The sequence below is a fragment of the Macadamia integrifolia genome, chromosome 5 (assembly GCF_013358625.1).
Source record: "Macadamia integrifolia cultivar HAES 741 chromosome 5, SCU_Mint_v3, whole genome shotgun sequence".
Taxonomy (NCBI): domain Eukaryota; kingdom Viridiplantae; phylum Streptophyta; class Magnoliopsida; order Proteales; family Proteaceae; genus Macadamia; species Macadamia integrifolia.
The window spans coordinates 4815704-4828966 of NC_056561.1; the positions used below are offsets into that span (position 1 = coordinate 4815704).

Here is a 13263-nt window from a genome sequence, read left to right on the forward strand (position 1 = left end):
CAAAAGAAAAGTAAAAGTAAAAGTAAAAGCAAAGGAACGCAGAACAACAAATCAAAGAATTCTCACCTAAAGGGGGTCGATTGTATGAATTCTTGCCTTCCAAAAGATCTATCCAAGGTCATACTTGGGACTAGACTTAAACTATGCATGTCTTTTCTCACTACTATTCCTAAACTATGATCTATCAAAACCTCTTAACACATCCTCATTCTAGTCCCACCCACAACCCCCCCCCCCTTGAAAAGAAAAAAAAAAACCCTTGGGAGGGAAGACAAGACTTACAATGCAATAAGATTGGTGCTCTAGAAAGAGTATATAATCATAGGCTGAAATAGAATGTTAATATTATTTCCAATAAAATTCCAAGAAGTTAGATATCAGACATATAGATAAGGGCATGGTTTACTTGGAGACCACGCTCATTTTGGAATCCAAGGATAGTATAAATATCTACCACTTGGGTGGGGCTTAAATTTTATAGACAGGTAGATTATAAGGTTTTCAACTCACATGTTAAGATCAGCCCCTTCATAATTGTCCAAGTGGCAAAATAAATCTTTGAAAATCCATTGCCAATGAAACTTATTGAAAGAAAGGAATTTTTTTTGGGGGGGGTAGAAATTGAAAGAAAGAATTTGATGCCTGAAAATAGAAGGGGAATGAAGAGTATGGTTCGAATTTCAATCCAACATTTGATACGAGACCAATTCAACATTGTCTTTTTCGTTTTCGGAAATAGACCAGACCATATTTTTCATCATTCTCCAGCTAAAATTGCTTTGGGCTGAGTTTTCCTTAAGCCATGAATGAGGGAGGAATTCTTCCACCAATGGTTATCAATGCACTTGTATGGGTGCCTGGGAGCTGTGATTGGCTTTCACGTAGTTGAGGAGTGGTGATGACCTGAGATTAATGGGTAAATCCTTCTCTGTGGGTGAAGGAAAACTTTCCTCAATTGCTTTTCTCATTGATTTTACAAATTTTAAAAGTTTTACATGAAATCCCCAGGCCGAAAACAAATACCATTCAGCAGATTGGTGTACAATGAGTGAATGACCTTGTGGACTGTCTAACAAATGGGAGTTGCGTCAGATTTTGCTAGGCAGTAACTATCAATAGCTCTACATATTTGAAGAAACTACAAGCTTTGTTGCTTTGATCAAGAAGAGGTGACTATGACTCTGGTCGCCATTCGGATTTCTCGGCGCTCAGTATTCCTTCTTTGTCTTTGGATAAGGAATAATGAACCTCCCAGTGCAGCGATTTCAACATGTTCTCAATTTCACCAACTGTGTTGGAGTCATCACGAACAATCAGATAACCACCTGGTCTGATGATCCGATCAATCTCTACCACTACAGGTAAAACTTTGCACCTGTGCAAACCAGGAGAGGTGCATTTCATTATGAATAACATAGAATACCATAAGATGTTCAATGGCGATACTGTGTTATTTTGATGCATCCTACCTCTTCTTTAGCTTCGAAAACAAGTGGTCTGCATGCAGGAGATCATATGTTCTGGGATAGGTGCTGAAAGATTCACACCAGTCATGATATATGCCGAAAAGGCCACGTTCATAGATGATCGGAAGTGTATCTGGGGAATCCACATTCACCACATTCATAACCCACACTTTGTGGTCTTTCAGTGCTGCTGCAAATCTGTTTGAGAAAATAACCTTGATCACTATCTCATACATTATTATCAGCAGATAGTATTCAAGAACAACAAGAACAGACTGACTTACCCGCCATAAACAGCTCTCATGTCCATTATATTTCTCACCTTCGGCCAATTGATACCTAAACCAGTGAGATACAATTTGTTTACTTCCTCTTTCCAGTGTGTGTAGTCCTCTGTAAAATCATCTGGAGCTGGGTTCCCATATATTCCCATCTGAGAGTTGTTTAACCAGTATGGAGCTTTCTGCACTCTATTAGGCCAATCCTCAGGCCATCTGGAGCCCCTCTCAGACTTGCCGATCGGTACCCTGTGCATGCAGGATTGTAGAGGTACATACCTAAACAAATGGAATACACAAATAAGCTATATAATTCTTTGCAACTAGAGAGAGTTACAGGTTTGTGTTCACCCACATTAAAATGAAAGATTAATGGAGAACTCACCATGCTGCATTTGGATCATCTTTATTTTTACACATGGGAGGGCTCTTATGTTTTCTGTTATCATAGCATTCATTAGATATTGGTTTTCGATAGATAGCAGCAGCTACACCATTCAATTTATCTTTCTTGATCGCGTAAAGATCCCAACACATGGATAGAGTAAGTGAAGTCATTGCTGAAACAGAGAAAACAAATTCATTTCTCTCAGTTCAATCAATAAAATCTTACCTTGTAAATTAAAGAAGAATACAGTTTGAGATACTACCTTCCCATATCTCCACATCTTCTTTCAGCTTCTGGTACACAGGCGTGGCTGACCAGACAAAGAAACCCCCAGGTCGAAGAACACGGTTCAGCTCCAGAAGAAGACGACCACCTGTTTACAAAAGTTACCAAACAGAAACAGAAAGTATTGAAAGAGAAGTGAGAACTCTATGAATGAGGACCTTCTGCATGCCATAGGACCCTGCAACGTGCACAGTGGATAAGATCAAAGACCCTGCTTGGGAATGGCAAACGCTGGGTACCCATCACAGCTGAGATTGCAGGAATTCCACGTTCAAGAGCGAATTGCACTTGGGCCTCATGTTCATCTTTAGGTGCAAAGGACATTGTGAGAACATCTCTGTCAAAGAGGTAACCACCAAAACTGGCAACCCCGCAGCCTACATCCAATATCACTCGAGTGTGCTTCCCCCATCCAATCCTAGGTACAGACTGCATCATCAAAACCCAAAAGGTGTGTTCTTGGTTCAAAATTAATTAGTTGAATCATAATTAGATTTCAATTAGAACTTCTAGAGAAATTTTTGAAGAACAACTCTGGGCTAAATATATAATGGAAGAACTTCACCTTCTGGATGAAATCGATGTAGTGGAGGGCGCCGTGTATGAATTGAGTCCCACCTCCAGGGAAAGTGAGAAACTCCCCAGTCACCTTCACCCAGTTCTGGTGACCCTTCACCTCCGCCAGCTTTGTGTGAGGCACATTGTGATACCAAATCTGCCCATTACAGTAACCCACAATTGAAAGAGTTAGATGAATGGAAACTACCGTTTTGAGTCTTGGAGATGATAAAAGAGAAGGCTATGGTTACTAGTACCCTATGTGCCAGGCTGGTTTGAACCCTCCGAATTTTGGGTTTTGAGCTCTACATGGTACGGGGATAAGCAACTCCCTTTGATACCATTTGAAAGGTTTCAACTCAAAACCCAAGTTTCAGGGTAGAGAGGATTTTTCCAGGTTCACAAGTCCTGCAATCCATCACTGTATCAAGTTCATGGCACAAGCCACTAACTTTAGCCCACGCCAAACCATCCCTACAGTCTTGAGGAAAGATCTGATCCAATCTGATATGGCATATTTGTATTAACATTAATATTGATATCGACCAAAGGGGAGTGCAGTTGATGAATAACGAATTTGGTATGAGTCATAAATTCAAATGTCCTAACTATGACTTCCACTCGTTCAACCATGGTGACTGGTATGACCACTTGCATTGTGCTGGCCCTCCTGGGCCAACATTGATATATTATTGTTATACGCATGAAATCGACCCGACCTGACCCTACCCAACCCAATCAAACTGACCCGTATTTAATACCTTGTCTCTGCTGGAAGGCCATTCGATGGGAGACTTATAGCCCTCAGGAAGTGGGACCAAACAAGTGGGGCCCTCTTCAGGGCAATGCCTCTCCCGGTGCTCGAAGTGCCCAGTGGTGTGGAGGTGCTTAAGGGCTTCCACGTTGTCTAAGCAGGGAATGTAGTCCGTACCCGCTGTGACGTTGCATTGCTGCCACGTGTATCCATTGATACTTCCGCTTTTCCCCGAGTCGGACTCGGATTCCTTGCGCCTTTCCTTCTCGTTCTCGGACTGAGTTGCCTGAGTTGACCACTCCCGTTTCGACTCCTTCGACTCTTTCGGAATTCCCATCTTTGAATCTCCCTTCACTTCGCCCGTGATTTCTGCTTCGTTGTTCTCTTGCTTCGTACCGGTCTCCACTTCCCTCTCGTTCTCTCTTTGGTCACTCTGTTGAGGTTCTTCTTGATTCTCAACTAATGAATTGCTTTCCTTCTCACTCTGTTGTTGGGTTTCTTGATTCTCAATCTCAGATGCTGTGCTGTCGCTTTCGCTTTGTTGCTGCTGCTGAGATTCATGGTTTTCACTCTCGCTCTGCTGCTGAGATTCATGGGTTTCGCTCTTGCTCTGCTGCTGAGGTTCTTGATTCTCAGATGGGGTGCTTTCAGTCTCGCTCTGCTGCGATTCTTGATTCTCGGATCCTGTGTTTCCGCTTTCACTTTCACTCTGATGCTGCTGCTGCTGCTGCTGCTGCTGCTGCTGAGTTTCTTGATTCTCAGCTGATGCCGATGTGCTCTCTCCCTGTTCGTTTTGCTGAGGATGTTCTTCGTCTGTTTTCTGGGATTCTGATGAACTTTTCTCTTCTTGTTGTTGGGTCTCTTCGGTCGTGACCTCTCTAATCCCTGATTCTGAGTTCTGTTGATCTCCATGGATGCTATCTCCCTCATTGTTCGTAGTCTCGGAATTCTGCTGTTGTTGGCTCTCTTGGCCGTGATCTACCTCTGTATCTTGTTGGTTCTGCTCATGAGTCCTCTCTTCACTTTCCATCTCTGTTTTCTGCTGCTGATCTTGGTTTCCATTGCTCTCTTCCTCTCTTGTTGGTTGTGTTTCTTCTGTTTCTGCATTCGTATGTGCGGACTCGACCTGGTGGTTCTCAATGATAACTTCTTGAGCCTCTTGGTTTTGCTGTTGGTTTTCATTGCTTTCCTCTTGAATCTCTTGTTTCTTCTGTTCTCCATCTTCGACAGAGTCTCTTCGCTCTTGAGTTTGCCTGTTCTCTTCAGTGGAGGAAGAGAAAGATTGATCCTTTTCCTCGTTGGTCGCATCATTGTTCTTCTTACCATCCTCCACGCTTGATTTTTCTTGCTGTTGAATCTCCCCATCTCCATTTCCTGCCGTATCGGTAATTGTAGCCCTTGTGTTTGTAATTGGGTCTGATCGTCGCCCTGGCATCTCCAACACCGATTGCTTCTCTTCCTGAAGCTTCTCATCGTAATTGGTGGTACTAATGGTATCTTTGGATTTATCTCCGTCACCCTTGACGGCATCTTCTGGGAGGTCGCCGGGAGTGTCATCGAATGCAGGAGGGTCCCGGCTTTGACGTTGTTCGGATTTGATGAAGCCGGGATTGGAGGTGGAGGTGGAGATGGAGGTGGTGGCCTGTCGTGGAACGAAGGAGGAACTTAACATCCACACGCCAAAGAAACAGAGGCCAATGAAGATGACCGTAGACACCGTGGGAATGTAAGAAGATGAAGAAGATGAGCGCTTATTGGAGCGACCCCTCCCTATAGCCATGTTCTGAACTTTTAAGTTTTGTTCTAACAGAAAAGAAAACAAGAAGAAGAAGAAGGAGAAGAAGAAAGGGCAAGAGAATTGAGACCCAGAAGGTAAGGAGAGTTTTTAGTGGTTTGTATGGGTGTGAAGAAGACAGAGAGAGAGAGAAACCGTCCAAATTACAATTCAGAGATCCCCAAAAATCGGAGATAAGTGAGAGAGAATCTGTTGGAGGAACAAACCCAAATTGTACAAGTATCTCTCTTTGCTATAAGTTTTAGAAGAAGTGGATCTAAGGATGAAAATGGTGGAAGATCCAGATCTATGTGGATGAGAGAGAAAGGGACTAAGGGACACTACAGCATAATTGAGGAATAACCCAGATTGATGGTCTTGTGTCAGACATGATCCCATTGTTTTAGTTTCAGTCCAATCCAGAGGTGAAATAGGGCATTCAACTTCATTATGGGCTTGTCCATCCATCCATGGAAGGGTCAGTGACCCCAACATAGTGACCTCTTGAGTTGTCGGTCCTTGTTAACAACGGTAAACTACCCCTTGCTTGGTTGAGTGTGTTGGTGCGTACAGCCTAGCATGGCCCTTAACACCCCCCACCCACCACACTTGGGAGAAAGAAAGAAAAAAGAAAAGGAAAAAAATGAAAACTAAACAACACATGATTTCAAGTTAAGTTATTCAAAATAGGAAAATGGTAGAAGTTCCATATGGATGAGAGAGTACTGTCGGCACTTTCACAAGTTTTTTTTTTTTTTTAATTGTTTTCTCTCTCCTAACCTAAGTCCTTGACCACGTGAGCCCCATGTTGTTTTATTAATTAATATGCGTGTTGGCACAATGACCCCACAAGTGAATAGGGTTTTCTTGCCAATGAATTCTTTCGTTTTGTGATATATTAGGGTAGAACAATAGATCTACATGTTGTCCATGTGAGAATTTTTTTACACCCTCTCATAAAAAGTGAGGGTTCTATATATGTATTTTACACCCTCTCATAAATGTGTGTTCTAAATATATATATAATATATATATTTTATTTTTTTAACACTAATTGTTGTATTGTACAAATTTTTTCCCACGCTAGCATTATAGGAAATCCTCTTGCTATAAGTAGAAGTCCTTGAGGACTTGAGGTAGGTCTACCTTGGGGAACCGTTGTGATGAACCACCAAATTTATAATGTGAAAATGTGAATTGGCAAATACAACCATTGAATAAGAAATACACAATCGCCATTGGGTCACATGTTAATTTTCAAAATAAACTTTAGTGCTCCCCAATGTTTTGACATCCTTTTTTTTTTACCTTTCTTTTAAAACTTTCAGCCATTCATTTGTATTTTAATTGTAATAAATTTGATTTAATCATAACTTGAAAAAGTGGATAGAATACCATGCAACTTACTAATGGTTGGAATACCACTAGCTCTCAGTCACATGGATGTATAATTTGAATGTATTGATCTTGGATTCATAGGAGTACATAGGATTTTTGGGATTAAAATTCTTTGAAAGGAATTCATTTTTTTTTTTTTCAAATAATTTTCAAAACGTTATTCTAATGCACAACATCATATTAAAATTCAACATATGATTAGATGATGATATAAACAAATGTCTACAAAATTTAAGGACAAAACAAATTGGTGATTGACAAATTTGCTTTAGAGTGTTGGAATGACTTCTATCTTTCTTGGTTTAAAAAATCCATCCCCTCATTTGCCTGACATAGACATCTACAATCACAGACAATAAGAATAGGCATAAGAAAATCAATCATTAATGGTGCACTGGTTTTTGAACTAACGGTTTTGGTTCCATGAAGAATTCTGAATTGTCATTACAGATGGACTGTTAATTTCTCAAACTATCCTTTTGCTAAGTTTACAACAAGATTGTGATTATTTTAGCTTCCTCCTAGTGTACCCTGTACACACATACATGTGGAAGTGGAGTCAGGGCATATGCATCTTTTCACGGCCTGGTTCTATTTTCCCATGTGTGTGGGTGTAGGGTACACTAGAAAGTAAGGTTCTTTCACTTCTTCTTCCAAGTGCTGCCCGCCCTTGTGGACACAAAAGTCATCTCTAATGCAATGTTGTTTCTTCACAATTTCTTTTGGCATAACTACCCTAATTTTTATTTCTATTCCTAGGTCAGGTATTAGTTTTGGGGGATAATTTGCCACAAATCATGATGATGTACGAATGGCAACGAATAATCTACACTTCTAATAAATAAGGAGGAGTAATAATGGCTCTAGATTCTCAGGTGTTTACTAAACCCACATCCACCCCCACCAAACCCACTCTCAAAAAAAAAAAAAAAATTATATAAGAATCCAATCCTCTCTCTCCCTCGGTAGGTGGGTGTGGGAGCAGGGATATCAAAGTCGACATAATCCATAGGTTCACATGTCAAAATCTTTTTTTTCTTGTAAGGTGGGCCTTGGGAATCATAGATGATCAAAATTTTAGAATTTGGATTGGAATTTGTGGAATTGGTTGATTTCGATTAATGCTGATTCTTGCAACCTATTTTCGAATTGCCCATGGTTGCTCCTTTGTCTTGATTTTTCATCTTTTCCTCCTTTTCTTATCTTTTAGTAAATAAATAGTAGAAAACTAATCTCTCTTTCTCTCTCTCTCTCTACCTTTTAGTTTATATGATAAGTAAGCGATGTGGTAGGAAGGTTAGAATGCTTTAGTGTTGATTTATATTGAAGATAAACCGCCTGCAATTACCATTAGGTTATTGGGTAAGCAAAACCTAATTTAACCCTATCTTCATGCTCACTATTTCTAGTAGAAGATTCATCCTTGCACCCTTTTCATTTTTTCGTCACATAGACAAAATGGTATAGTTGGAGAACTCGTTGGCTAAGCCACTTTTCAAATTTATCGGCATATTTCAACTTCAACCAAATCATCCATCATGTATAAGGTCCTAAGAGCTCAAATATTTCTACAAGAAATTGACATTTTCAAACAATTTTAAAACTAATAAAACAACACTTGGCAAAATCATATTGTTTTAAAATTTTTTGAAAAACATGTAGTCAACTATTAAAGGGCAGGAAAGGGTTCTTAAGGAACCCAACCCCCTTAAAGGAATGGCATTTCATAAAAAAGCTTAAAGGAATGACATTTCATAAAAAACCAAGGAGCATAGGACGTTATTGTGCAGATTCTTGCACACACCCTCTCGCATACCAACTATAGGTTCTACACCTTCTCTCCTCATTAAATGTCCACTCTTATTGGATGATTCGTCACCCTCTCCTCCTACAGGTGCAAGAGTCAAGACTGCACATTTGGGTAATGGCTAAAAGGGATATCTACTATCCTATCAATCATATTGGACCAATCCATATAATGCGACAGGCATTATATGGATTTGCTCAACAGTCTAGGTTTCTCAGGTGAAAAAGCTGTGTCTGGTGATGCTTGCGGCCCAGTCTTTGTTTGCATATTAGGCCTGCAGTCTGGCCCATGCCTAGGATTCAGGGCTTCCACCTTGCACTGGTTCAGGCCCAGAAATTTTTGATCCACTCTATACAACTGCACATAGCCCAGAAAATTGGGATAGCTGTACATCACCCACTTGAGGATACCCTATTGATTACATGTAGTGAACTTATTTAAAGAAGATAAAATTATCTCTGAAGCTGTTGGTAGAGGCTACAACAGCAACCCCCCGCCCCCACTCTCTCTCTCTCTCTCCTCTGCCCCTATTGAAACAAGATTGGTGGGTTCTCCATTCTGCTAGCTCTGAAAACCTTTTCCTATATACCATAGTTGATAGGTGTTATGTAATTGGTGGGGGGCTGCTAGGTAGCTGACCCTGGGTCCTAGCATTGCTGGGAGGAAGAACTCCTACCAAAACTGGGGGTTCCAGTTGGACAGGTTTAGGACCTCTAACCCTGCACATTAGAACATTGAGGCTGTCATTGGATTAGGCCAGTTTGTAAGTAATTAGTTAAATACAATTTGCAGGTTATGATTGGGCTGGGCCCGTTGGAATGTGAAACCCACACCCAATTCAGCCCAACAACTTAAACCTACATTTGGGCCCGAAATGCAGACAGGCACATTTATTATCCTATCAATCGTATGTCCCAACTTTATAAACACTTTTCCCCTGTATTTTCAATGGTGCAAAATCCATCTTGTTTTCAATAAAGACCCATCCTTTACTATCAGCCATAGATACTTCCATTGGGACAGAAACTTGAAACCTTAGTTGGGAAAGGTGGGGTCTACTTGTGAGCAAAATTTGGCCCCCAGTTGATTTTCAAAGTATAATTATATAGACCTGATACAAGGATCTAAACAAACAAGCCATTGGGTCTCAACACAAACAGCAATATGTGACAAGCTGGCAATGGACGATGGCCACGTCATGTGATCAATCATAAGGACTTTTATACTTGAACTTAGGTTGAGATATTGGGAGTTATAGAGTTATAGTCCCAAACATTGGTTTGTTCGGATATTTATGGTGTCTTCATATACTTGAAGAGCTCGCTCTGCTTAATGTCTTATAATTTTATAGTTAGAAAACCACGAGTAATCAATCAACATCCAACCAAAGCTCAAACTTACTATTTTGAGGTTGTGTCCCATCTAAGTGAAAGAACTAAGGGCCTGTTTGATTTTGTTTCTTTCTCCTGTTTCTGTGTCTAGAAACAGCAGAAACGGTTTTTCCTGTTTCTGTGCTAAGAAATGATTTTTGGAAAGGTAAAAAGGTGTTTGATTTTTCTGTTTCCCAAAATGTTTTCAATAGTGTAGTCGAGTTCAAGATATGAGTGAAGACATGACGTTATAGGAACACAACTCACGAGTGAAGGCATGACGTTGGAGTTGCAGGTATGCTTCATGGAGATGAGATTCAGAAGGATGAAGGCAATCTGAAACTGTGAGCTTCGCACAACTAGGTTGGAATTGCCGCATTTGGATAGTGAAAAGTTTCAACAATGGGTTGGGGGTTTGTGTAGGTCGAATGAAGTATTGAGTTTTTCACAATTTTGTCGCTCCCACTTGTTTCTAGAAACAGAATAACAAGTCTAACTTGTTTCTCCATTCCTGTTTCCAGACATAGAAATAGACATAAATTTCTATTTCTATTTCCAAAAACAAGTGAAACGAAATAGAAAAATCAACCAGTTTTGAGGGTATTTTTCTGTTTTTGAGCACAAAAAAACTAGTATGAGGATAATTGGATGAAGAAAAATTAAACATAAAAAATGTGTTGGGGAGATTTGGGTACTGATTCTGGTGAGGTGGGTCTATCAATTCACTATCTTTCATTTAAAGTAAGCATGTGCAAACCATAATTCTGTACTAAAGGGATATGTGGTGGTAGAAGTGAAACTTTGTTGAGAAGATTCTTACATAGATTGGCATCCGATCATATCATTATTTGGCCTTTCTAACACTTACGAATGTATCAGGTACTAATCACTTTTTATCAATCTGTTGGTGGTTGAATGGTTGAAGGAATTTCAATTATTGTGAAAGAAACATCTACCATCCTTCCTCACTAAGGCATGCAGTTTACGGAGAATCTTACTTTTCTTGTAGGAGTTTGTTTCAACTTTGGATGACATCTATGTATGAATGTGTGTGTGTGTGAGAGAGAGAGAGAAAGAGAGATGCCATGTTCACTGTAGAGTAAAGCTGCTTTTGGTAGTCATCTAGAAAAATATTTCTGATGTTTCATGTTCTATGGGAATAAAAAAACGGAATAAAGTGTCTGGTGTCAACTTGGTATTTTTTGGAACAAAAAAAGGGAAAAAAATGTTAAAAACGCAAAATGATGGAATGACGAAACCTTATTCCGTCATTAAGATTTCGTAATTTTGGTTTCATTCCAAATATTAAAAAAAAATGAACAACTAGGATAATCATTTTTTGAAATAGGTTCACCGGACATTATTTTTTTGTTTTAAAATGGCATTTTGACATAGAAACTAAAAATTCTGTTTTTGACACGAAACATCGTTTTTGGAACTAAATGATATTTTTGGAACTGAATGACTAACAAACGCAGCCTAAAACTTTGGCTCAAGTAGCTTGCTTTACATCTGATGTACCCATTTAACCAAATAAGGTGAGACCACCCACAAGTCATCAATATCCTACAATGACCCACCCTAGTCTGTCCCGATGAACCATGAATTGATGTTGAAACGGCCGGACCGGACCAATCCTAATCTAGTTGTGTGTCTTTCTTGACACACTCCATCTGATTGAGTAAGCAAAGGTTTCAGTGTGTGTTGGACTTGTGAAAAAAGGTTTGTGGGTGAGAAAAGTGTCAAAATATACATACCTAGAAAGTAACATGGACCCTCGCGTGGCCAAAAAGGTACTTTCCTCTTCACATCTCAATATAATGGGTTCTCAAAGGCTGGAAAACACATTGGATAGACGTTAACCTATATAGACTACCCTGGAGATATCTCTTAATATGGTTTCTCTGATCAAAAGACACATAGATCATGATATACCCCCATAGGTGAGAAAGGTAAGATAATGTTTAGGGGAAGTTTCTGGTGGATCCTCACAGTTGGACCCGGTTTTTGATCTGATGATGATCGATTAGATCGAGGAGATCGAAAGGTCTAAGATGCACCACGTGACCTTTGATTCATCATCACCAAATGCCTTAATGTATGCCCTAGTGTTCCAAGGTTGTTTCATATACTTACAATGGTGTAGGATAAACTTGAAAGGGTATAATGTGATGGGTTCATCCTAATTCAAGTAATGTGGCACAAAAGGATGTACTTATGCACGGATGTAGCCATCATAATTTACTAATTTTATAATTCACATTTAGGTGGGAGTGGGTCCCACTAAGGGAGTATTTGCTACTGTTCTTTTGATCATCCAATAGATAGTGAGAGAGAGAAGAGACGAATTCCAGTTGGACATGATTTAAAGGGAGATTCTCTTAGGTAGTTTGGTTGTTTGTGGCTGGGGATTTCTGAGGTCCATTTAGCTTTTGGTTTGAGGAATTTTGAGAGAGAGAGAGAGAGAGAGAGAGAGAGAACCTATGGCATAATAGTATTAAGTTTGGTAAAGAAAGCTCTTTTTTTTTTTTTAATTAAGTTTTGTAGTGTTCCTATTATGGATTATAGGTGTCGGGAGGGGAATGTAAGCACGTGCCTCGTGACCTTTCACTTTACACCTTTCTTAAGGCATCTGTGACAGGTAACAACCACCAACCCAACCTCTTCCTTAACTTGGATAAAAACTAGGAGGTGGGGAGAAGGGGAGAAGGGGAAGGGAAATGAATACAGGGAGAGGGAGGCAGTATAAAGAACTCCTTTGATGAGGAGTTGTTAGATCAAACATTAAGGGTAATATGAAAATAAACAGGCAATAGATTTGTATAACATAGATATTTAATGAGGTTCATACATTGATGTGGTGTACGATGTCATCGGGTAAAGAATAGATATTTCATTATACAAAAGAGAGATTACACTCAAGCAGCGACAAGAAAACTCGCCTTGAAATCTTGCCTTGAAAAAAAAAAAAAAACTCCCAAATTAAAATGACTTGCTCAACAAGATGATAATACATTATATACTCTAAGTCTCGGATTGACCTATTGGATCACGGTCAATCCAATCAAACCATACCACGGGGGTGTGATGGGAAAAAAAATATTTATCAGCCGATATTGATGGTGATGAAAAGACCATCCTACCCCTTATTTAGATGCATATGCATTTAGCCACACGATCAGATA

At 39.7% G+C, this 13263-nt stretch overlaps 1 protein-coding gene across 2 annotated transcripts; it reads right to left on the reverse strand.

Moving 5' to 3' along the window:
* Positions 1-935: 935 nt before the first annotated feature.
* On the reverse strand, positions 936-5988 carry LOC122079497 (probable methyltransferase PMT27). 2 transcript variants are annotated; one of them, XM_042646019.1, is made up of 8 exons: positions 3737-5983; positions 2983-3132; positions 2576-2846; positions 2395-2505; positions 2130-2304; positions 1751-2023; positions 1470-1664; positions 936-1375 (listed from the first exon to the last, which is right to left on the reverse strand). In XM_042646019.1, the coding sequence occupies exons 1-8, from the start codon at positions 5507-5509 to the stop codon at positions 1174-1176; spliced, it is 3150 nt and encodes a 1049-aa protein (XP_042501953.1). In that variant the 5' UTR covers positions 5510-5983; the 3' UTR covers positions 936-1173. The 2 variants fall into 2 exon arrangements, with proteins under 2 accessions (XP_042501953.1, XP_042501954.1); XM_042646020.1 differs by lacking the exon at positions 936-1375 and having other exon boundaries at positions 1466-1664; positions 3737-5988.
* Between the last annotated feature and the right edge of the window lie 7275 nt (positions 5989-13263).